This window comes from Lontra canadensis, unplaced genomic scaffold (genome assembly GCF_010015895.1).
Source record: "Lontra canadensis isolate GAN:19392208 unplaced genomic scaffold, GSC_riverotter_1.0 scaffold63, whole genome shotgun sequence".
NCBI classification, from domain to species: Eukaryota; Metazoa; Chordata; class Mammalia; order Carnivora; family Mustelidae; genus Lontra; species Lontra canadensis.
Window position 1 is genome coordinate 12,098,294 of NW_022631057.1, and position 24,433 is coordinate 12,122,726.

At 47.0% G+C, this 24,433-nt stretch overlaps 1 protein-coding gene and 1 long non-coding RNA gene across 2 annotated transcripts; both read left to right on the forward strand.

Annotated features, from left to right (window-relative positions):
• Positions 1–3,060: 3,060 nt before the first annotated feature.
• On the forward strand, positions 3,061–13,921 carry LOC116879703. Its single transcript, XR_004385084.1, has 3 exons — positions 3,061–3,124; positions 10,962–11,065; positions 13,884–13,921. It is a non-coding gene; the product is annotated as an uncharacterized LOC116879703 (long non-coding RNA).
• A 54-nt stretch (positions 13,922–13,975) lies between these two features.
• RHEX (regulator of hemoglobinization and erythroid cell expansion) lies at positions 13,976–17,897 on the forward strand. The gene is made up of 6 exons (XM_032878092.1): positions 13,976–14,139; positions 14,349–14,449; positions 15,556–15,688; positions 15,967–15,971; positions 16,985–17,055; positions 17,603–17,897. The coding sequence occupies exons 1-6, from the start codon at positions 14,129–14,131 to the stop codon at positions 17,804–17,806; spliced, it is 525 nt and encodes a 174-aa protein (XP_032733983.1). The 5' UTR covers positions 13,976–14,128; the 3' UTR covers positions 17,807–17,897.
• Positions 17,898–24,433: the final 6,536 nt, after the last annotated feature.

Below are 24,433 nucleotides of genomic sequence, written 5' to 3' on the forward strand. Positions count from 1 at the left end.
AGAGAAAGAGGAAAGGAAGCAGACTCCCCGCTGAGCAGAGAGCCTGATGTGGGGCTCGATCCCAGGACCCTGGGATCATGACCTGAGCCGAAGGCAGCTGCTTAACCCACTGAGCCGCCCAGGAGCCCCAATTGGGTATATATTATTAACCCAATTTTACAAGTGAAAAAGCTGAGGATCAGAGAGGTCAAACAACTTCCCTCAAGTCACACAGCTACCAAGTAGTGTAACAGGGTTTAAATCTGAATATATCTGATTCTGAAGCCATGATTCTACAGTGATTAATTTGTCGTGAACGGGGAGGTGACATCCCAGAGACCTATAAAATTCTGCTTTCTTTGTTTGACAGTAAGATCATTTCACCCTCATGTCTTCTCCACTACCAAATCTCAGGGGGTTTAGCTAGTGACCTACCAAAAGCCTGCGATTGACCTTCCTTGCCTTCCTGGTATGATCACAGAAACCGCAACAAGCGTCTTAGGTTGGTGTCATTTAAGGTTTAACGGCAAAGAAATTGTCCTTGCAAAATGGTCCTCATTCGTTGCCCTGTATCCCATCCACGATCCCTTAATTTAGGGCCACATTACACACAGATTCAAAGATGGGCCAGGCTGGAAGGGACCTTTGCCAATATCTAGAGACCTCCTTCTTCATTTTCTAGAGGAAGAGCAGGAGTTACCTGATGGGAAAGTGGGTTGTCAGAACTCATGCAGCAAGTGAATGCTAGAGGTGGGACTCGAACCCAGTCCTCTTGACTCCCCTACCAATGCTCTTTCCATGCTAGCAGGCCTTGTGCGTATTTGTGGTATTTAAATGTGAGTTCACATGGAGATAAAGAAACTACTAATCTCCTCCATCTACGTAAACCGTCTGCAGAGAGGAGCGGGGTAGAGCCCTGCAGAGAAAGATAGAAAGTGCTATCTGCTGCTTCACTCCACTCTCCGCAACTGAGCTAGATGATAATCTCTGAGCAGCTGGCCCCCGCCCAGTTGGAAATGGTGAAACATGTGTGACTGACCTCCAATGACCGAGAAGCTTCTGGGTGGGGCTGGCAGGGGTGGGGGGAGGGGTTCGGTGGGGACGCTGTTTCTATTAGGACGTTGCTGAAACACAAGCTGGGGTCAGACGTTGCTTGTGGTCCCATGGTAAGTAGCCTCTGGGGAGGTGGATTTTTAAATTAGTTGCAAGAGTGTGTGTCTGTGAACATAGAGAGCAGAGGTCTAGGAGGGGATTCTCTGCCTATGTGCTGGGATTGCAGAGCGTGGAATTCACTTGCATTCGGCTTGGAGTGGACCTAAGATTGAACGGTTTGTACTTGATGGACATTAGTCTCTTGTTCCCGAGACCTAAGATGTGTGTGCAGTAACAGCCGTGGCAATCAGAGCTCCAGCTAGAAGCTGCGTAGACCTTAGATCCAGACAGAGCTAGATCCAAGGAACTCTGCTAAACCTATGTGAGCCTCAGTTTCTCCATCTGTAAAATGGGTGTACAACCACCCACCTTCTACCGTTGCTCTGAGGATAACAGACAAGTAGTACATTTGGTGCCTAGTGAAGCGTTCCATCAATAATAGCTATTAATTAATCATTCTTGTAAAGTCGATGGGGAACTCGATCCCAGAGAATGTCTCCCTGCAGGAGTACTGTCTTTAAGATTTGTTCCGAGTTGCAAAAGACTGGCATATGTGGAGGGAAGGGACTGGGGTGGCAATTTGAAGACGTTATGAGTGGGAGTCAGAGACTGCACACCGTCACAAGGAAAGTTGGAACAATGGCAAAGAGTGATACGTGACCCTTACGTAGAGTTTATCCTGCACCCAGAACCGTCCTAAGAAGCTTTACATAGACAAATTCATTTTGTCCACACAGCGACCCTGAAGATGCTGGTGCTATTAACAGCTTCTCTTACAGTTAAGGCAACTGAGGCACAGAGGTGTTAAGTGACTTGACTGAAGTCAAACAGGGAAAGAAAAGCTTCTGGAGAACGTCAGCGCCCAAGAGCGTACTTAGAGCCGTCCTCTGGGAGTTCAGGAGGCGCAGGGCTCACGAGTGCCCGTGAGGCGCTCACAGAGGACTTGGTGATGGGCCAACCTGTTTCTCACTCTGTATACTGACCGTGTTGTTTGAGCTGTGGCAACTCTGCTCAAAACGATACAGTGAGTGGGATAGGCTGTGCAATTGGCAGGACCCAGGGCAAATGAAAATCTGGGGTTCCTTGTTAAAAAATGATTAAGGATCTAGAGATGGCAAGAGCGGAGTCATAAACCAATCCAGGGGCCCTCGCCCGACTAGACTACATAGGTGGCAGGCCCTGAGACCCAACTGTGAGGCAGGAACAGTAGAAGCTTCCACAGTCTCACTTACCCCCTGTGATAAACTCTAGGAGGGAGACATTTGACTTCCCAATTAGCAGAGGGGAAACTGAGACTCAGGGACATTGAGTGGCTCCTCCAAGGTTAAATAGTGTTTCTTCTAGATAAATGGCTTGAATTGCGGTATGTACAGAATGTGACAAAACGTGACAGAATGATTTGGCCCTTTCAGTTTACTGGGAGCTTTGTGAGGCCAGCAAAACAAATCTATGAATACTGCTGAAGTTGCTTGAGATTCTCCAGGTACTTGCTGATTTAGGCTTAGAACTAAGTTGCATTCAGGTTTCATTGATCTCAAGTAATTGCTGATAGAAAATGCCTTCCCCCAGACTACGAATTCGAGATTTTGAGTAATCTGCTGCTTTCTTAAAACTTGGCTGTGCCTGTCCCTATAAATGTGTATTACCAGAGATGCGGCAAATCTGGTGAAACTCAGACTTGCTATTTCTGGTTGACTTGAGTCTCTCATCATTTATGTCCATGTTACACTCAGGGAATTCTAGAACAACACCACATCGGAACTGGATCTATTTAGCACACCACCCCCCTCGGTTTTCGACAGAGAAACTGAGGCTCAGAAAGAAGTGACATGTCCGAGGCAGCTGAATTTGCGAAGTCGCCAAGCTGGAGAGTTGGTCAGGGTTCTCCTTTCTCATTCCAGATTATGTCCCAGCCTCCTGGGGCGAGACCCCTGCCATGGTAACCAGCGCTGGAGGGAATCCAGAGAAGAGATTTCTGATGCCCAGGACAAAGGTGATGCCCTAACTCTCTGTTGTCCCCTTTCCCATGGTGTCTCGCAGACCTCACTCCTCCCTTCTCCCTGTTGGATACTTTGACCTTCTCTGTCCGCTGGTGCGTAGACACGGCAATAGTCATGGGAGTAGGGACTGTTTAGGACTGAGGACTTCCCAGGACCATATGGCTTCGTATCTTCGGTTGCTTATAACTCTCACTTAAAAATCATGGGTGAGGGGCACCTGGGTGGCTCAGTGGGTTAAAGCCTCTGCCTTCAGTTCAGGTCATGATACCAGGGTCCTGGGATCGAGCCCCCCATTGGGCTCTCTGCTCAGCATGGAGCCTGCTTCTACTCACCACCCACACCTGCCTCTCTGCCTACTTGTGATCTCTAATAAATAAATAAAATCTCTAAAAAAAAATTTTTAAAAGTAAAAATCATGGGGGAGCCCTGTTTTCTTACAGGGCCTGTTAGAAATGGGTGCATTGTAATAGGTAAGCCCGTTTGTGTTCAATCCTCTGTTTGGCTCTGAGGATCCCTCCCTGTTTAGCACCTCTATATGCAGCACTTGACTAACCTTCTTAAATATTGTGTGCAGTACAGTGAAGGCTCTGGCCCCAAAATAGGGTTTGAATTCTGTCCTCTCCGTGGGGGATTAAAGTCCGGTTTTCTCGTATGTAAAATTGGGACAACAACAGTAGCTACCTTGTAAGTTTGTTATTCTGATGTTTAAGCAAGATAATTTATAGGGCCATCTGGCTGGCTCATCAGTAGAGCTCGTGACTCTCAATCTGGGATCCTGAGTTCGAGCCCCACATTGGGCACAGAGCCTCCTTTAAAAAAATTCAAAAAATAAAAAATAGTAAGAAAATTTAGGCAAAGTGTTTTGCATGATGCTAGCATATAACAAGCCCCCACAATGTGTGTGAGTTAAGAAAATGAAACAGGCACTGTCCCCATTTTTCAGATAGAACACTGAGGCCCAGGGAGAGAAAGCAACTCATAGCCAGGAAGGTCAGAGCAGAAATTCCAAACCAAAGCCATCTGGCCACCAAGTCCCTACTCCTCACCGTCTTCCTGTACCTACCCGTAAGGCTGCCTTACAGTGAATCCAGCTTTCTCACACAGTATCTTATTTACGTGCGGCCAAATCTGTGTGGAAGCCTGCCAAAGACAGAGGCTTCCCCTGCAGTCAGGGCTGACAGATGCATTTCGCTGGACTGCCCTGTCCCTCCTTCTCCATCATCCATTGCCTGTTCTTCGAAGTTCCCACTCTGACTCCTCTCTGAGTGTTCTGTGGAATGGGGATCAATTTTTCCTCCAAGACAGTACATATTACAGACATCGTGCCTTCATCCAACTTTGTTGTGACGTCTCTTCTGCTTTTCGATTTTTTGTATGTTAATGTCTTGGTTTTTTCAGGTACAATGAGAGCTTTTGAATGTTCAGATGGCGTTCTCCCTTCCATCCTGTCCATCAGACTATTTCACACAGAGCCACACACCTAGACCACTCAGTATATATTTAATTGGAACTCACACATGTAGCTGAATATCTCAATGTTTTATTAACATAGTAAGATACAATTTATGTAAATAGATTTTTTATGTAGATAAATTTAGTACTAGACTAATTGAGGGACTCAGAGTTTCTGGGCTTATTTCAATATTCTTAAAGTATTTTTTTTCCTGGGGCGCCTTGGTGGCTCAGCCGTTAAGCATATGCCTTCGGCTCAGGTCATGATCTCAGGGTCCCGGGATGGAGCCCCACTTCCAGCTCCCTGCTTAGCAGGAAGCCTGCTTCTCCCTCTCCCACTCCCTCTGCTTGTGTTCCCTCTCTCGCTGTGTCTCTCTCTGTCAAATAAATAAATGTAAGTAAAATCTTTTTTTAAAAAGTATTCTTTTTCTGATTAGAAAAAAGATATGTTAACTACAGAAAACTTTGACAGTGACAGATAGCATAAAGAGTTAAACACCACCCACAATACCCAGTTTTGTTAACATTTAGGTGTGTTTTCTTCTATTTCCCCTTTTCGAACAAAGTACATTTAAATGAAATCCCTGATTCAATTTCCTTAAGTTTATATTTGTGAACAAATCTATATTTGATATGCAAAATTACTGTCAATGAACTATTCTGGATTTGATGAACCGAATCAGGTGACTGGGGGCTATTACTAAACTAATGTAAAAGACAAAAGAGTTGAGTGACCCAAAATGTTCTTTTTTGTGCAAGGTTTTATTCTTTTAATATTTTTAATACGTTTTGTATGTGGCTAAATATAAGTGCATGATATATCTTCATGGAACAGACTCCTTCCCCAGATTAATTTTTTCTCAATGTAATTTTAAATGTTGGTGTAACACTCCATTCTGTACCTTCGCTGTGATTTATTTAATCTTTGTTTTTCAATGAAATAGTTTCCCATTTTCGCTTTTATAATTAGTAGCGGGTAAGGCTACCTTGTAACAACAGCTTTGGTCCCATTCCGGATTGTTTATAAATTGTTCCATACCTTTTACCCATTTACCAATTGGGGGTGTAAGGGTTTTTCTTAAGAATTTTTGGGAAAAAAAAAATCTAAACCTTTTAAAGTTATATATAGCACACGCTCGTTCTGGTGTTTTTATCTATTTGCCTTTAAATTTTGTTTATTTGACTTAAACATATGAAGTTTTAATATTTTCGAGTCAAATCTATTTTTCCTGTTGCTTTGTGATTTCTTCCATTGCATATAAGCTGAAAAAGTTTTCTCTCATGTAGGATTTAAGAACTATTACTGAATATGTGAACATCCAATCCATTTCCTTCTACTTAATGTCTACTTGAAAATATTTACTTCTTTAATTCCTTTGGAATTATTTTGTTACATCCCATCTGGATGCAAGCTACTTTTTGTTTTTCTTATAGGTAGCTAATTCATTATTCTGTGCATGACATTTCTTAAATGACACGTTCCTTTCCTCCCACTGCTTTGTGAGCCACTTTTGTGATTTATTTATTATACATCCTAGCAAATTTTTTCAAGTCTACACCACCCTTTAAAAGTGGTATGTTAGGAGGTTCCTGGGTGGTTCAGGCCTTAGGCGTCTGCCTTCGGCTCAGGTCATGATCCCAGGGTACTGGGATAGAGCCCCGTGTTGGGCCCCATGCTCAGCGTGAAGCCGCCTTCTCTCTCCCCCACTCCCTCTACTTCTGTTCCCTCTCTTGCTATCTCTCTCTCTTTCTGTCAGATAAATAAATAAAATCTTTTAAAAATAAAAAAAAAATTTAAAAAGTGGTATGTCAGGGGGCATCCGGGAGATGCGATCGGCTGAGCGACCGACTCTTGGTTTGGGCTCAGGTCGTGATCTCAGGGTGGCGAGATGGAGCTCCATGAGTTTCTCTCTCTCTCTCTGTTCCCCCTGCGCTCTCTTTCTCTCTCTCTCTCACTCAAATAAATAAATAAATCTTTAAAAAAAAAAAAGTGGTATGTCAGGAACCTGCCTGGTCACAATTCCTTTTCACATATGTTTTAGCTCTTCTCAACTGTTATTTTTCCCCCTGGGGAAATTTGAGATTTGATTTGGAGTTGTAAAAAATTCTCACTGTAGTTTTGATTGGAGTTATTCAGAACCAACAAATTCATTTCAAAGTGATCTTTTTCAGTCTTCTGGATTCCCGATCTGAAATATCATGTGTCCATTAGTTTATGTCTTTTTTAATTTTTAATGTTTTTTTAGAAGATTTTATTTTTAAGTTTCTACACCCAACGTGGGGCTCAAACTTACAGCCCTGAGCTTAAGAGTCTTGTGTTCCCCTGAATGAGCCAGCCGGATGCCCCAATTTTTAGATATCTCAGTACATTTTAATTACTTTTTTCAAATTATTCTTCAAATTATTCTCAGCTCTATCTGGTGCGATGGCTGCTGAGGCTCCTGGTTCTCCCTCCCTGCAATTCCATTTCCTAACTGGTTATTGCTGATATAATAGGGAGAAGAACTGATAATTTTAGAATATTATCGTGCCCTCAGCACTTTCTCAAGTACTCTCATCAATCCCACTACTTTTCCAATCAGTTCTTTGGGGATTTCTAGGTATATAATCACGTCTTTTGCAAATAAGGATGAATTTGACTTGCCTTTGCCCCAAACCATGACTTTATTGCTTTCATGTATTAGTTAATAGCTCAGCTCCAGCATGAGCCTGCCTGGGCACCAAGCCCTGTTAACTCTTCTTATCGTCTTGAGCAAGTTATTTAACCTCTCCTTGTCTTCGTTTTGCCCTCTGTAAAACAGAAATAATAATTATACCTGAATTTTTAAAAAAAAAGAAAAGGAAAAGGAAAACATAGTACCTCCCTCTTCGGTGGCTGTGAGAATTAGACAAATGATATATAGAAAAGTGTCCCCAAGCCTGCCCAGTAACTATTCCAGACCCTTATGATTATTGGAGGTTGGAGGCTGGAGGGACTTCCAACTCCCCAGAGTTATAATTGCGAAGATTAATTTTTTAAAATGGTTACAGCAGACACCCTTGTTCTCAAATAACCGCTACAACATTTTACCGCTTGGTAAGATGTTGATTATTGGTATAGAAGAGATAGTCTTTATTATGGCAAGAAATAAGTCTCATATTCTTATTTTATTAACTTATGAAAAAAGAAAACGAGTATCTGACTTCATCCGACGATGGTTTTTGGCATATTATGGAGATCAGCAAAACTCCATTTACTGATGCTCTCTTCATATTCTGTAACAGGCAGTTCCCTGTAATGATTGAGAGCTGAGCTTGGTTTGCTGTCCGGCTCTTCCAGCAGCGGGGGAGGGGTTGTGGGGAAGAGGGGTGGGGACCAGGGGAAATTGTTCACCCTTCCCAAGCCTTTTATGGTCCCGTTTAGGAAATCGGGATCATGTCTATTCTTGCAGAGCGAGAGCACAGAAGAGCATGGTAAATACTCAACACCAGTTTTCATTATTGTCATAGTTGACTTCCTGGATGTCCCTGGAGTAACTTCTTGATATTATCTTATATTTACTTCTGCATTCATAAGTGACAGGATCTGGCAGAGTTTTCCATCTTTTTCTGTGCCCTGGATCTGTATAATTGCACGGAAATTACATGTTCCTTAGAAGTTTAAAATAACTCATTTTCTAAAACTATTTGGACACAAATTTTGAGTCGATTAATTCCAGTAATGCTTCTATTCTCTGAAGTCATGTATTGCATGCTTATTATCATTATGTGACAAAAGCTATAGTAAGTACTTCACGTAGCTCCTCTTGTCTTCCTCAGAAGCAAGTATCACTTATATTTGACTTACTGAAACCTGAGAACTAGTTATTATTGGTCCCATCATACAGATAAGAAAACTGAGGCTTTGAAGAGTTCAAAACTAGACCAAGTTCATGCAGGAATGAGCGGGGATGTGAACCTAAGCTGACTGCCGTTCTCTGCTTTTCGTGTCTAAATAGCACTCTGCCTCCAGATGTCTTTCTTGTTACTTTGTTTTGATTTTGGTCTCTTTAAGTTTCCTGTGCCTTATGGAATCAATTTTTCTAATTTATATTTTTCTAGGAAATCATTATTTTTATTGAGATTTCATTTAAAAAAAAAACACCTTAGTAGCCTCATAATTTTTGATCTCCTCTGTTTCTGTGGCTTTATTCATTATAAGTTTGGCTTATATACATTACCTCCTTTTTTTGATTATTCCAAAGTGCATTTTAAGTTAGGGGATTAAAGTCTAGTAATGTGCAGGAGAATGGATGATATTATAAAATGGAAACAGATTTTTTTCTTTTAAAATATCCCATTTCCATCCAAATTTGTTTCTCTTCCCCGCTTCCTTACTTCAGTCTTTTTTTTTTTTTTAAGATTTCATTAACTTATTTGGCAGATAGAACACAAGGAAGGGGAGTGGCAGGCAAAGTGAGAAGCAGGCTCCCCACTGAGCAGGGAGGCTGATGTGGGGCTCCATCCCAGGACTCTGGGATCATGACCTGAGCCGAGGGCAGATGCTTAACTGACTGAGCCACCTAGGTGCCCCTTACTTCAGTCTTTAAAAAAACAGAATACTTGGATCTCAAAAGAGCCTGAGGAGGACTTTCAAGTGTCCAGCCATTCATTCGCCAGGGCCTAGGAAGGACGTCTACTTGTCTCAGTTCCACAGTGAGGGAGCGGCAGGGCTGGGAGAAGAAGCTCGGCTCTCACCTCTTTGGCTTTGTTCTCTCTCCACACCATTCAGCTATGCTATGGCTCAAAATTTTAATTTTAAAAATAAGCTAATGAAGATTGCAGGAAAAGTCTTTTTAAGGGATGCCTGGGTGGGTCAGTCAGTTAAGAGTCTGCCTTTTGCTCTGGTCATGATCCCAGGATCCTGGGATCGAGTCCCCCGGCATTGGGTTCTGCTCAGTGGAGACACTGCTTCCTCCTCTCCCTCTGCCTGCTGCTTCCCCTGCTTCTGCTCACTCTCTCTCTCTCTCTCTCTGTCAAAAAAAAAAAAAAAATCAATAAAGCCCTAACTATATTGATAGCAATTATTGATTGTTGCAATCCATGTGGTTTTCATACAAATCTTCTATTGTGCTCTTGTTTTGAACCACTCTTCGTAGAGTGACTCTCTCCAAAGAAAGCATGTCAGGCAGGAACGCAGTGTGTCCTTATTATTTCACGTCAATATTGGGTTGTACCAACTAAAGGCCCCTCTATCATTAGAAAGGGGAAGCAGAAAGATGGGATCCAGGTGTACCCAGAGGTCTTGGGATTTCCAGGCAGGCCTGAAGTGAACAGAGGAAATGCTTCCAGCACTATTCTGGACTGTGGTTGGCAGGTCCTTGGCTGGATGCTACATTAGTGTTGGTTCATGTGTCAAAACTCAGCAGGTCAAAGAGGGCAAGACAGGCCCAATCTTGATAATGGGATGAGCCAGTGGCAAACTCTCTCATGGTCCAGGCACTTTTTTTCACAACCTAATTACCCTAATTTGCTCATTTCCTGGTTATTTGGTATGTGTGTGGGGGGGAGGTGCAAATGAGCAGATGTTTTTGCCCACTGTCTGATCAGCAATCTGCAATTAGACCCCAAGGAACAACCTGTTCATTGTGGTTAGGGGCCATTAGCCACTTAAATAATGACAACTGTCATCATTTTTGTACCTCATCCTGTCCCAGTTCTTATCTTCAAACTATACTCAACATGAGTGCCTGAGTTTCCTCAAATAGACCGGCTCAATTCTAATAGCTCTACTCTAGGCGCCATCTTGGTGAAGTGTTTCAGATCTTCCTCCATTTACAATGGGGTTAGGTCCCAATAATCCCACTGCAAATTGAAAGCGTCCGAAGCCTGAACTGCATTTATTCTACCTAACCTACCAAACATGGCTTCGCCTAGCCCATCTTAAACGAGCTCAGAACACTTACATTAGCCTATGGTTGGGCAAAGATCATCTGACACAGAGCCTATTGTATAATAAAGTGTTTAATATCTCATGTAGCTTATTGAACCCGGCACTGAAAGCAAACAACAGAATGCATATGGGGGTGTGGAAGGGTCGTGAGTGTATCGGTTGTTGACCCTTGTGATTGCAGAGCTGACTGGGACCTGCCCAGCATCAGACAGGGTACCGCACCGTGCCTGGCCAGCCTGCAAACAGATCCAGATTCAAAATTCCAAGCACGATTTCTACTGAATGGGTGTGCTTTCCACCACTGTCACGTCTAAAAATCAAGTCAAATTGTCAAGGGGGCCCAACTATAATCACTGAGTGCTTCCCCCATGCCTGGCATTGTGTACCAGTCTTTAGAAACAGCATAATGCACCAAGCCCACACAAGAACTCGGTGAGGCAGAGGCTGTCATTCTCCCCATCTCACAGGTACAGAGGCTGAGGTACTGAGAAGTTTAATAATTCCCAGTTGGAAGGGAAGAGAACTTGGACTCTATCCAACATCTGTTGGACTTTGCTTGATCCTCGCACAGGTACAGTGTGTCATTTGGCTGGTAAGATGTTTGTAATATATGAAAACGATGGAAGGAAGTAGAGGCATTATAATTTAATATAAAGAGCCAAAAGAAGGTATCAGTTTTAAAACAATGAAACATTGATTTAATGCAGTGATTCTCAACTAGGGGCAAGAGTTGCTGCCTCGGGGTGGGGCTTTTGGAAATGTGTAGGGCCTTTCTCAGTCATTTTGGTTGTCCCATTAACCTATTAGGATGGTGGTCTCCTGGGATGTCGAAATGTCCAGCACAGTGGAAAAGAGTTCTAGACAATAATGAAAGATCTATTGGAGCTAGATCTCAGAAAAAGTGCCCAGAAATACTGATAAAGAGGAATAGTAGTAACTCACAATGAAGCATCAAACTCAAGGGTAGCACACTCAAATGGCTTCAGGGGTCAGTCAGGGACTGAAGAGTACATATCCTTCTCAGGGCCTCCTAATCCAAGTCTTGAAAGGACCTCATTAAACAGAATCACTGAGGCACCAAATTTGGTCTGTGGACCTCCAGTTTGGAGCTTTGTAATGGAGGTTTTTCTGACCTGGAAACATGTTTACGATACATTCAGTGACGCAGAGAAGATGCCGATCAGTACGATGCCGTGTTTAGAAAAGACTGTATACGTGTACACATGTATTTACACGTGCACATAGAAAGAGTACCTATAGTTATGAGAAAATGAGATATGTTTATGAGAAAATGTTACAGAATAAAATGTGGGTGATTTTGTGAAATGTTTTGCTTATTTGCATTTTAAATTCCACCACAAATGTCCGTTGGTTGTTTAATTTTTAATAAATAAGGAGAGAGAGGAGCCTTAAAAAAAATTAAAATTTGAGTGTGGTTTCAGAACACAGCCCTTAGTGGCTTTCTGGCCATTCCCTCTGATGAAAGAAAGAGAATAATTTCTGTGATTAAGGACAAATGAGACATTGAAGATGAGGTAATCAATACTAAACCACTAGAGCGCCTTTGAAACTGGAACAACACTGTTGGTTTCCCAGACACACTGGCCTCGCTTCTAGCTCCTTCCTGTGATGTTCACGTCTTTTGTGATTCAATAAAGCTCTTCTGTTAAAGTCCAATCTCCCTTTTGCTGCTGCCCTGGAAATCAATACTGGAATTGGCTTCAGAAATCAATACCTGTTAAAATTTTAGGAGGGCTTATCCAAAATAAATCAAGAGCAAGGCATTAAAACTTTCATCTACGCCTTTTCTCAATCAAGTTGCCCCGACCCCTTGAAGATCATTGTCTTTTCCTGAAAAAACCCCATTTTGCTTCATCTCCATTGTTTTTGTGTTTTATTTCCAGCTCTGTAAATTTTATGTTGTGCACAAGTAACTTTTTTTTTTTAAGATTTTATTTATTTATTTGACAGAGAGAGATCACAAGTAGACAGGCAGGCAGAGAGAGGAAGGGAAGCAGGCTTCCTGCTGAGCAGAGAGCCCGATGCGGGGCTCGATCCCAGGACCCTGAGATCATGACCTGAGCTGAAGGCAGAGGCTTAAACCACTGAGCCACCCAGGCGTCCAGCACAAGTCACTTTTAACTGAGCTTTCTTTTTGGAGTTTGCTGATCACTGGGGGCAGGGAGTGGGGGCGATACTGGATTTTCTATGCACTTGTCTATGGACTTTGGGAACTTCCTGGAGTGTTTTCTCACCTGCCCGTCTGGGTTGTGTCTACTTCCCGCTCCCCTGAACCCCTTCTAACCAGCGCATGATGCTCGTGAGGCAACCCGCCACGTTCAACTTGAAAAGCAAAGGGTAATATTAGGTGCCTTCGGGAGAAGTAGCTAGAACTTATTATATAGGAAAAGGGGCGGGTTAAGGATGTAGGATGAATAAATTGGATATGTGTTGTTTCCAACATTTGATCTTGTGAAGTCACGGCCAAGGACTAGCTTGTTACTGTGTGAAAGAAGATGGTGGTATTTTCTCTCTGGAAACTTCCAACTGGCCAACACCCACAGGTTTGGAGAGGCCTTCGTGGCAAATCCCACTCCTCTTCCTGCCCAACACAGTCTTCTCTCTTTTGACTCTTGGTCCCAGTTCTGATCTTCGAAAGCCCCTGTGTGAGAACCACAATTAAAACAAAAGTTTTCAGGACTTTCCACACCACCCTTAGCCCTTGGAAACCTCAATGACAGTAAAAGTCTTGTAAAGGTTTACAGTGTACAACAGGACAACTGGGGGGTTGTGCCCCCATCTCAGGATGGTATAAGTAAGTATCCTTTCAAAAGTTTTGAAGTTGTCCTGCCTTTGTCTTAGAGTAAACGCCATATTCAGCAAAATGCTGATGAAATGCATACGCTGATTTTTAAAATCCGCATATCCGTGGGCATATATCCAGAGTCTTGGTCCTAAAACCCCACGAAGCCGCACCCAGTGTGCGTGTGAGTGTGTGTGCGTATGTGTGTGTATTTAAGATCTGGGTTTCTTCCGTGACTCCCTCTCGCTGCATTTGCTTGAGTGGAACCCTTGGCACTTCCAGCAGCAGGCTCCCCGGGAGCCAGGACCAGTGGTTGGACTTGTCGGCTTGAGTTTAGAGCCCAAAGCTAGGCCCGGCCGAGTACCGGCTGCGTGACCTCAGCTGTGTCCCTCTGCTCTCTGAATCCCACAAGCTCGTTATTAGAGAGGGGGTCTCACAATCTCTCAGCCCTGAGCCGCGTGCAAGAGGTAGGAAGGGGCTCAGCGCTGTGGCCGGCATTGAGTGCCTGCCCCACGACCTCCACCCCGCCACCCGCTGTTGGGTACAAATACCTAACGACTAGTTACTCCTTCTTTTGTATATTCAGAAACTGCAATCTGGGGAGAGGAAAGCCAGTGGCCCCCCGAGCAGCTGAGTTTGCCTGAGGGGAACTGGGGCGTAGAGCCCTGGAGTCCTAGCAGCCGCCTTGCCTCCTGCGTTTCTCCTGGGCGGTCCTGCAGGTGCCCTGCGTGCAGACCAGGTGCCCAGCCTGGTGCCCCGCACGTCTCCTCCTTCTGCCCCTGGAAGAGCCCGAGCCTCACCGGCGACCCGCGGCCGCCCTGCAAGCCCATCATGCTGACAGAGTGAGTGGGGTTTTCCAATCAGACTCACAGGTGTAGCTGGCTTCTGAGCACGCACACCACCCTCCCTGGCTGCCCAGAGAGGCAAGGGCACCGTCTCTGAGACACACAGCATCAACCAATGGCTGTCTCTGGCTGGGGGCCGGGATGGGCATGTGGCTCTATTAGAATCTCTGCAGCCTCTGACTCCGACCCTTCTCCTGTCCCAACAGAGACATGAAGCTCTGGCACGGCTTAGTGATTGCAGCGGTGTCCCTCATCCTACAGGCCTGCCTCTTCGCGGCCTTCGGCTACCTGCTCAGCAGGCACATGGGTAAGTGGCCTTGCATTCCCTTCCCTCCTAGCCACTTGCAGGGACCGTCCCTGAGCCTCCAGCAAGACAAGCCCCTGAACACCCCTGGAATACCTACTTGAGAATCCACTGGCCAGATCACCCCTTACTGGGTAATTCCCCACTCTGACCCGAGCTGTTTCTGGTTGGGGATGGCAGCTCACAGTCCTTCCACTATCCAGACCTTCTACCCAGAGACCAGCTCCGGCAGTGCTCTCGGGGGGCTGGGGGGGCTCATTCAGCCGGGGTCTGACTCATCTTCTTCATCACCGCCAAAGGACTCAATCGCCAAGACATGGCTCTGGGTATGACTGGACTAAGAGACTGGCTTACATTCTTGAAGTGATTCACGATGGAAAATAGAGAAGTTCTGTTCTGGGATAACATTATAATTAGGGAAAGTGAAATAAAGGCAGTCTAAAATAAAGAAAGAAAGGAAGTAAATAATGAAAGGCTTCTCAAGCCATCCATCCATCCATCCATCCTTCCATCTATCCATCTATCTATCCCTCTATCCATCCATCCATCCCTCCAGCCATCCATCCCTCCAGCCATTCGATCATTCATTACAACAGGGAACAAAACAAAATTCCCTGTCCTTCTATAACTTGCATTCATGGGGGGAACAGACAACAAACCAGATAAACAGGTAATACACACACGTGTTGGATTATGGTGAATGCTAGGAAAGAAGACGATGAAGCAAGGCAAGGAGATAGGAAAGGGATGGTGGCCAGCATTACTGACACTGACATGCCAACATTTGAGTATAAACCTCTGGAAGTGAGGGATCGAGATGCATCTGCAAAGGCCCTGAGGCAGAAGGGTGTTTGGTAGCAAACAGCAGGAGCAGAGAAGCCAAGGTGGCTGGAACTGAGAGGAACAGTGACGCCATGGAGGTCCTTGGAGGCTAGGATTTCAGCCTGTACTCTGAGCTAGGCGAGGGCTGCTGCAGGGTTTTGAATGGAGGCCTGAGGTTTGAAGAGGTCCCTCCAAATGTTTTTGCCCTATCGAGGGCAGTGCTCAGAGACAGTGTGTGCTTGCTTAATCTAGAGCTGCCACTGTTGACCCTTGCCTTGTCCCCTTAGCCAAGGAGAGTGAGCGGCTACTGAAAGGGGCCAGGCTCCAGGCCCCGAACCCCAGCCCTGCCCACCATCAGCCACTTCCTGCCAAGGAGGAGACTCCCAGCACCTCTGTGTCTGAGCCCCGTTATAGGCGTGAGTAATGGGGAGGAAGAGGCGGGGGTGGGAGGGAGCGAACTTGTCCTAAAGCTTCTTCTGCTCTGTCTGGGCCCCCAGGGAGCCGCCCTACAGTGACCCTGCTCTGTCCCCATCAGCCCAACCCTCCGCTGGAGGATTTCTTGCACCCACCTCAGGAAGGGCCTTGCCAAGCCTACCTTTTGCAGTAAGCTGCTCTTCCTATCACATGGCGCCCATCTCGCTGGGTTTGTGGGGGTCTGTTTGGTCTGGGTTTGTTTGGTCCAGTGTGAGCCACTGCAGAAGGCGTTTGGGGCTGTCTCTGTTCTGTCTCTGTAATACTATGGCGCCGGTCAGTGGGGCGGCCAAGATGTCAGCCACCTCTGCCGGCCTCTGGCCATGGGACCCGGGTGTTTTAATAAACACGAGTCTTGGTAATGGTTCAAATCCCCACCCCCCTCTGGCAAGTGAACCAACAGGGACACCACCCTTTTGCTTCCTCTCAGGGCTGGGGAGACGCACCAGGCCACCGTTCACACAGTGGAAATGGCTGCTTCTACAGCAAGACCACAGCCCCACTCTACTCACTCCCCAGAGAGCACACTGTTTCTCGTGGTTTATCGCTTGGCTGATTTGCGTTTGCTCCATCTAATTGTAGTTTTTCAGTTGGAGGGATCTGGTGGTCAGGCTTCCCCCCGGCGCTGAGATAAGAGCCTGTGGGGACCGGAAGAGAGCACTCATGTGAACTCAGTGTTTCTGTGGGAGGGGAGGGGCCCTGGTGTCGATGGGACCCTGGTCCGAGGGCTTCACCGGAGCCCTGGCCAGAGACTCAACGATGCTTTGGTTCTCAGGGACCTGGGAGGTGTCATCCAACCCTCTTGCTTCACGGGGAGCAAAACCAGACACAAAGAGGATGTCACCTGCCTAGAGCTAGTGGCGGGTCTAGATCAAAGCCTGTGCGGGTGAGGTCACTGTGGAGGCCGAGCTGTTTGCTAGGGGCTGCGCTGTGTCTGTGTGTCTCTGCTTGCCCCTCCTGACACAGCCCAGCCCTGGGGGATCAGCTTCTGGTTTTAGATGGAGCTGGACAGAGCAGTGGCGCCGGGACTCTTAGGTGCATTCCTGACTATTTTGGGGGTCCTTCCCCCCCCCACCTTTCTTCAATTCCTTTTTTCTCTTTTGGGGAGGCTCTGTATTTCTCTTCCCCACTTGGCTTTGCGAGGCTGGCTCTGCCTGTCTTTGTTTCCTTCTCCCTTCCATTGTGTCCATCCCCTCCTAACACCCCCTGGCTCTCCTTGGAAGAACAGTTTCCATTTCTCCCTAGACGGCAGCGGCACATCCTCGGGTAGCTCTGACAGCGTGGACAGCTCGGGTAGCTTGTCTCCAGCCTGCCAGGTAACAGACACCCCTAGCGAGCCCCGCCTGTCGTATGCCACTGGGGTCCTTGCTGCACAAGTCTTAGCGCCACCCAGGCTGCCCCAGCTACAGAGATGGGAGCAGGGAAGGCAGGCTTCTTGAATCTTTACAGCATCCTTAGGGGATGGGCAGGGGTGGGGGCAGGCTTACGGCAACACAGATCATCCCCACAAAAGGGGGTCTGAGCGGGTTGTAAAAAGGCAAGTGTCAAGGGGTCATCTCCTCCTCCCCGTACCCCAGTCACTGAGCCAAAGTCCCCTTTGAGTCCTGACCTCACTGGGATTCAGTCCCCACATCTTTCCTTAAACCCATGAATCCCCTACAGACAGGAAGCACCAGGCAGTCTTCCCCATCTCCCCCTTCCCTGCTCTCCAACTGGGCGCCTGGGAGCTGGCTACTTTCCCTTCCCCCTTGAGTGGGGGGGAACCACGCCTCCTTGAGTGGGAGTTCTGTCCTGGGGTTCCCCCCTCCTCTGACCCTTGTAGGAATCTTGACCCCCATGCCTCTGCTTTTTCTCCCCTCTAAGGCCATGAAGAATATGAATTACGCACAAGTGGTCTTTTCTGCCACCAAAGAACTAAAAAATGAATCTTCCCTGGACTATGAAAACATCAAGGAAACCACAGATTATGTGAACGTCAATCCAAAAAGCCACAAACCCAATTTCTGGACTTTCGCAAAGCCTGCTGACTCTGAGCCGGTGGAGTACACGCAGGTGGCCCCACTGTGAGGTCTAGGTCTTTAAGGGGGTGCTGTTCTCCAGAAATTCTCACACTCACCTTGTAGGGGAATGACTTTTTTTAGCTCACTCAGCAAGAAAGAGTCAGATCAGCTATCAATCAGGAAGAACTTCCACGATCAGTATGAACGAGGGGAGATATCAGTAGAGAAAGCAGGAACGTCTTTCTCCATAGAAAATTGTGAAAAAAAATTTTAATCAAATGTAGTGGAGTTCTGTTTGGCAATCTTACCATTAAATGACTCTTGGAGCTCTTTAATGTTTGGCAACAAGCAACTTCCTTAAAAGTTTTAAATAAAATGGCAACCCCACGTCTTGGTTTCCTCTTGCCCAACCCGGCATGCTGCCCCCTTCCAGAGCTGCATCTTGCTGAGTCGTGCTGCCCTGCCCTCAGCACTTTAAGTAGGTCTCTTAAAAAGCTCCCCATCATTCAACCTTTGAATTCCCCGTTTCTTAGGAACGAAAGCTGACAGGGCCCTGGTAAATACCAACTAGCAGCCCAATCTGTGATTCCAGGGGACAAAAAAATCTCCCCCAATTCAACCCAATAAAGTGCAATCTTCTTTTCTGGTTTGTTGTTTGTTTGTATTAAAACAATGAGGAATAAAAGGGCACTTTCTTAACTGCATGGAGCCCAGCTTGTCTCAAAATCAGCTGACGCTGTGGTATTTATGGGTAAGGGCCTAGACACAATTTGACTGAATCATGAATGGAGTAAAAGTGTCCACAAGCCTGTCATTTCTTTCCTCGGACACTGCCCTAGAAGTTCTCATCGGTGAAACAGAAGAGTCGACAAAAATAAGGACTGTCCCTGTTAGAAAGGAGGATAAAATTCGTCATCGTTTGTAGCTACCCTTCTCCTACAAAACCTCAGAGGATTTACTTAACATATTTTAAAATTGATGATGAGATACACATACAATATACTTTTTCCAACAGGCAGTTAAGACACGAAGTGAAAAAATTTTTTTTTTGCTCACAACAGTCCACTCAAACAGTGGACGCCCCAGGACCTTCCCTAGCCAAATTCAAACCCCAGAGGAGGGGCATGCAGGACTTTGAGAGGACTCTACCTTTACCTGTGCTCCACCTGCTGGCTGCAAATGACCCTTTGCGTCCCGGTACTGAGAGTAGTGGGCACCTTTCATCTTCCCAGGCTCCTCGTCCCCAAGATGATCTGAAGACCGGGTTCTGGTTTGCGTTTCTGGGGCTGCGCAGTTCTTCCTGTCCACGCATCCCTTCACCTCTTGGCTCTCATTGTGGTTCCTCTCCCGCTCCAATTCGGATGTCTGTGCCCCCTTAAATTCCTATGTTGACATCCTAACCCCTACGGTGGTGGCATTAAGGGTGAGGCCTCTGGGTGTCATTAGGTGGGGATGGTGGTGCTCTCCTGGATGGAATTAGTGCTTTTGTCAAAAAAGACCCCGCAGAACTCCTTAGCTCCTTTCGCTTTGTGAGAATACAACGCACGTGATGTCTTCCACCCAGAAGACGGTCCTCACTCTAGCTCACTGACACCCTGATTTTGGACTTCCAGCCTCCAAAGCTGAGACAAAGAAAGTTCTGTTCTTTATAAGCCCCCCGGTTTGTGGCATTTTGTTATGGTAACCGGAATGGACGAAGACACCTGCTTAGAGAGCTTCTCTTAGTGGGAAAAAGAATTTTTATTGATCAGAGGGGCAGAATGAGGAAGAAACACCAACAACGTCACCACCAGCAACACTGTCTTTGTATCTAAAACTGGAACTCCACTTCTTATTGATCTCTTTTTTAAAAAGAAAAAAAAAAAAGAATTTAAAGGTGTGCTGCAGTGTTTCAGATGAGTTATCATACAGCCAAGGAAGGCTGGGCAGGCCCACCGTGGAGACAGGTCCCACACCAGGAGAGGGGACAATTGAAATAGTGCAGGTAGAGGGCCTCCTTTCTGCAGGACTCTGGAAGGGCCCCGGAATCCAGAGAACCGCACATTAAAAGAACACTTGAACATCTGGGTGGGTGAGGTCAAGGCACTTAGACCCAGCTGTGGGGACAGGCAAGAGCTTGTACCAAACGTGTGACAGAAGGAAATGAACACAGAGCAATGAAAACAGACCTTATAAATGTTTGGGCAGATTGGGTATGGAATGTTGAGATCAGACATCGTCAGCGAAAATATTCCAGAGAAGGGTGACTTCTGACCTCAGTTTAGAGTGAAGGCTGAAAAGTCAGTCAATGGAAGGGAGAAGAGACAGAAGGAAAGGGAGCAGGCCTGCCCAGCGCAGGCTCTCCATTAATGCTCCAGGAACTGACCGGTCCTGAACCACAGGAGTCTGTGCCGGGGCCCCCTGGAGCGGGGAGCTGATACCGGAGAGCACAGACATCTGAATGCCACCGACCATCTGATTAAGGTCTGTAAGGAGCTCTGTTATGACTGGCTTCCAAGGTATGATACTTGTAGCAAATAAATATATCCTGGAGGTTAATTAGCCCCCGCCCCCATTGCTGGTCCATTCTAGGAGGGTCCTGTCTCTAACTAGGGTGGAACGTGAGACTGCCCAGTAACTAACGGAGACTGGTGCCCATCGATGGTGCAGATGACTTCTCAGATGCCCTGATAAGGGAAGAGGAGGGCTGATTTCCCATCCTAAGGAGTCTGGGCCAACAAGCTGATGGCTGAGGCCAGCTAACAATGTGAAGTGACCCGTAAGTTCATTGCTAACCATGTTGCTGGAAATACAGCATCCTTTTTACCTCCGTGAACTTGGAAGGTCAGCTGTGTAAATCTGTACAAACAGTTGCTTGTATGAGTAATCACCTTTTGAGGAGCTCAGTGTTCAGCAAAACGAAGTCACTTTCTCCCATGTCATACACTAGCCATCGGGACGTCCAAGAACGACCGTACCGCCCCACTCTGGATTCCCCCGTGAGTGTGGACTGAATTAAAAATCTCTTCAACTTTATCTTACAAGATACAGAGAAACTGATCTGCTACTGGCAATGAGTGGTTGATGACATGCCAGTTATGAACTGGGACTCTCTAGTGGACCAGAATTAACATGACCTGTCATCAACAGAGTCTTGGTCTAACGGAGCTAGCATCCTAATACCCACTACAACCACAGGCGAACTCCATGAGCGATGCTGTGTTACTGGCCAACAAGACCCACTAGGGTGAGGAGGTGTTTTATGCCCACCGTCAGTGGGCTCTTTGCTCCTGGGATCAGGATGCATTTCTGGGCCCAGGGGGCTCTCAAAAGGCCTCCTACCCCAAGCCCCAGCTTCTAAACTGAGCACATTATAATAACTTCAGATCCTCTGTGTTTTTGAGGTCCATTCGCTCTCTCAAACACTCATCTTTTCAGGCAACAGTCTCTATACTCAGTCCCTCCCGTTGCCCTTGTTCTTCATCCTTTCTTTTTGTTGTTGTTGTTTTTTAGAAGATTTTATTTATTTATTTATTTATTTATTTATTTATTTAAGAGAGAGAGAGAGCGAGCATGAAAAAAGGAGAGAGGTCAGCGGGAGAAGCAGAATCCCGGCTGAGCAGGGAGCCCTATGTCGGCCTCCATGTCAGACTTGATCCCAGGACTCCAGGATCATGCCCTGAGCCAAAGGCAGTCGCTTAACCAACCGAGCCACCCAGGCGCCCTTCTTTGTCCTTTCTTGACAGATACATCCTCCATGAGCTCAGACAGAGAAAAGCATGTGTCCAGGTTCCCTCCGGAGAACTGGGTCAAATGGAGGAGACAAAACTGCAGAACTTGTAGGGAAAGGTAGCGGGTATGAGAGCAGAGAGGCCCACTTCCCTGTGAGTCTTGTCAGCTTCGGACTCACTTTCAGCTCCATACTGCCACCTTGTGACCTACAGAGCAAATCCCAGGACACCCTTGTTTTCCTCTTAAGTGGGTGAAGATCCCTCACCCCCTCAAACTCTCTTCCCCATCGCCACCCCACTCCAGGGGAGCAAATCTTATTTCAGCTTGAATATCCCATTGTCCCTGCTCCTAGGAAACAAACACGCCCGGAAACATCCTGGTTATGGAGTTTCATGGTCCAATTGTAACCCCATCTCCAGATACCTGAGCCAGGAGCAAGCTACTGCAGCCTAGGCTGAGTTTAGAGCCCCTTGATAAACAAAAGACCCATTTACAAAACACAGACCTGGACATCTGGAAACTCACTGGCCTATACCAAGCAGCATAAAAAACCATTCTGAGAAACCTTCAGTCAACCAATTCCCTCTTGCCATTCTCCGCCCTGCCCACCCCTTACCCCCCTGCTCCTGTGCAGGTTCTCTGGGACTGAGCACTGTACTCCAGAGTCCACAGGATGGCATAAACACTTCACCAAAGTGCCCAGCCCAGAGACAGTATGGTTCTCTCTTTCCCGGGGTTTGCTGTCAAAGTGAGACTAACCCCAGACGACAGAGACCCTCTTTCATGATTCCCATAGGAGGTTACTCACCAGGAGCAATCTGGAGCCGGCCATCATTATCTCCCCTGTAGAGTGTTCTACGGTCTACTGTCTTACAGCCCACCCCCGCCCCAAAGGTAGGCATTGTTGTTTCTAGTTGATACGGAACCCGTGGCTCAGAGAGATTTGAGGACTTGCCCAAGATCATACAGATAGAAGAGGGACAAGAGCAGGACTCGAACCCAGGTCTTTGGAGTACAAAGGTGGTGTCCCTCCTACCTCCCAGTCATCACGGTGAGCAACAGTTTACCCGGTACTGACTTGGGCATGAGGGACCGGACCTGTGGTGTGAGGGTGGTGGGTGGCTTACACACACAGGCAGGAGAAACTTCTGCCCCGCTTGCTGGTGTGGGAGGCTCCTAAGCCCAGCTCCACCAGGACAGTTGGACAAGGAAGAAGAGGTTGGGTGTCAGGGACTGACATGGGTGACAGAACGTGGTGAAGAGAGACTGTGGGCCCTCACCTCTGCCTTGAGCCTTGGTCTCATTAGGGTCTAGGTCCCACTGCCCGGTTGTTTAGTACTGAAGGCTAGGGACACTTTGCTCACTTACAAGACTCAGTTCAGGCTCTTTTTACAGAAGCCGAAGGAAGCTTCTCAGAGCTGAGAGACCTCTTAAAGCTCAAAGTTACAGCCATTTCCTGCAGTTCCCTAGGAGGACAGGGAACCTGGTCGCTGGGGCTGTTCTCAGGAGCTTTTCATTGCATCAGCAGCCCCGTCCTCTAGCAGAGAGACCCTGGGTCTACCAACCACTTTTACACCCACAGTCCTATTTGACCCTCATAACAGAGGTGAAGGATTAACCAGCATTCTCCCCATGGTGGCCATCAGTGGTGGCAGAACCGAGACGCGGTTCTCCTGACTTTCCAGCTGATGCTCTTTCCATCACCAGGGCCATCTCTTAGATTAGAATCGAAATTTGGGAGGGGAAGTCACCCCGGGGTCTCAATCCCACTGGAGATAATGAGGAGGAACAGGGCAAAGCCCCAGAGTCCACGTGCTTGACTGCCGCTCCTAGTTTCAACATCGCAGAACTGAGAGCAAAAGTAGACAGCACGGCCACGGCGGGACCCGCAGTCACCAGAGTTGAGTCCAAGGGTATAAATGTCATTGTCATGAAAATCCAGCAATTCTTCTTCTATAGCCTGTTGGTTAGAAAAGGCTCTACTGTAGCCCGATGCCCAGTCTTGCAAAGTCATGACAGGGTAGAGATGGAAAAGATGAAGGCACATGATGATGCAAACTGATCATCTCTGTCCTAACAGGTGAGAAGACAGAGGCCCAGAGAAGGGAGGCAACCTGCCCGGGGACACACAGGCACCTGAAGGCAGAGCTGAGTCTCAAATCCTGGCCTCCTGACTTCATCACGGCAGGCATGGCTCGCAGTAAAGCTGTGAAAAGCCTCAAGGAAATTCAGAGCGTAGATCCAGCCAGACTTTCTGTAAGGATATCTCCTCTGGGCGTCCCAGAGGAAAGCGCCGTGTGGGTCCGTTGGGGGAGGAAGGAGAGCCAACAAGCCACACTGCCTCAGAGAAACTTCGTCCACTCTCTTACTGTGTTCATTTTTATCTTCTTTCCTCCCTTTCTCACCTGCTCTCTCCCAGCATGTCCCACCCCTGAGGGTCTGCTTTGCCCTGGCACCCATCCTATAAAGGTGAATGATGGGGGTGGGGAGGAGAAACACTAGCGTCCGTGGATTTTTCCTAGCTACAGGTGCTGTAACAAGTCCTCCATCCCCGCTTCAGCAGACAGGCCGGCATAGCGGGCAAAGCTGGTGCACCTGCCGTATCCATCCTCCTCTTTGGTTTCCTTCCTGAAAGAAGCCTCCCCATAGAAAACAAACAAATCCAGGATCTGGGTAGAGAAATAGGACCCTTCTCCGGGGTTTTCACTTCTCCCCACTCCTGGTTGCACCAAGTGTGCTCTTCAGGGTAGGATGGGGACAAACAGTCAAGACGGGAGACCAGCCAGAGTCCTTGCCCCCTGTTGGACCCCCTTGCCGTCCTAGGCCTGCCTGAGACCTGGAGCACCACGTGGACCACATGGGTGGGTTCCCAGGCACGCTGTGAATGCACAGGGTCAGGGAAGCAGAAGCTTTGACTCTTCCCAATTCCCAAGGTGTGAGACTGGGAGCAAACGAGGGTCCGCCCGCATACCAGAGGCACCAG

What these genes read in the sequence shown, in the direction of transcription:
- RHEX (XM_032878092.1), top strand. An exon ending in CCTGCTCAGCAGGCACATGG is followed by an intron (nt 14,450 to 15,555) that starts GTAAGTGGCCTT and finishes TTGTCCCCTTAG; the next exon opens with CCAAGGAGAGTGAGCGGCTA. An exon ending in GCTTGTCTCCAGCCTGCCAG is followed by an intron (nt 17,056 to 17,602) that starts GTAACAGACACC and finishes CTCCCCTCTAAG; the next exon opens with GCCATGAAGAATATGAATTA.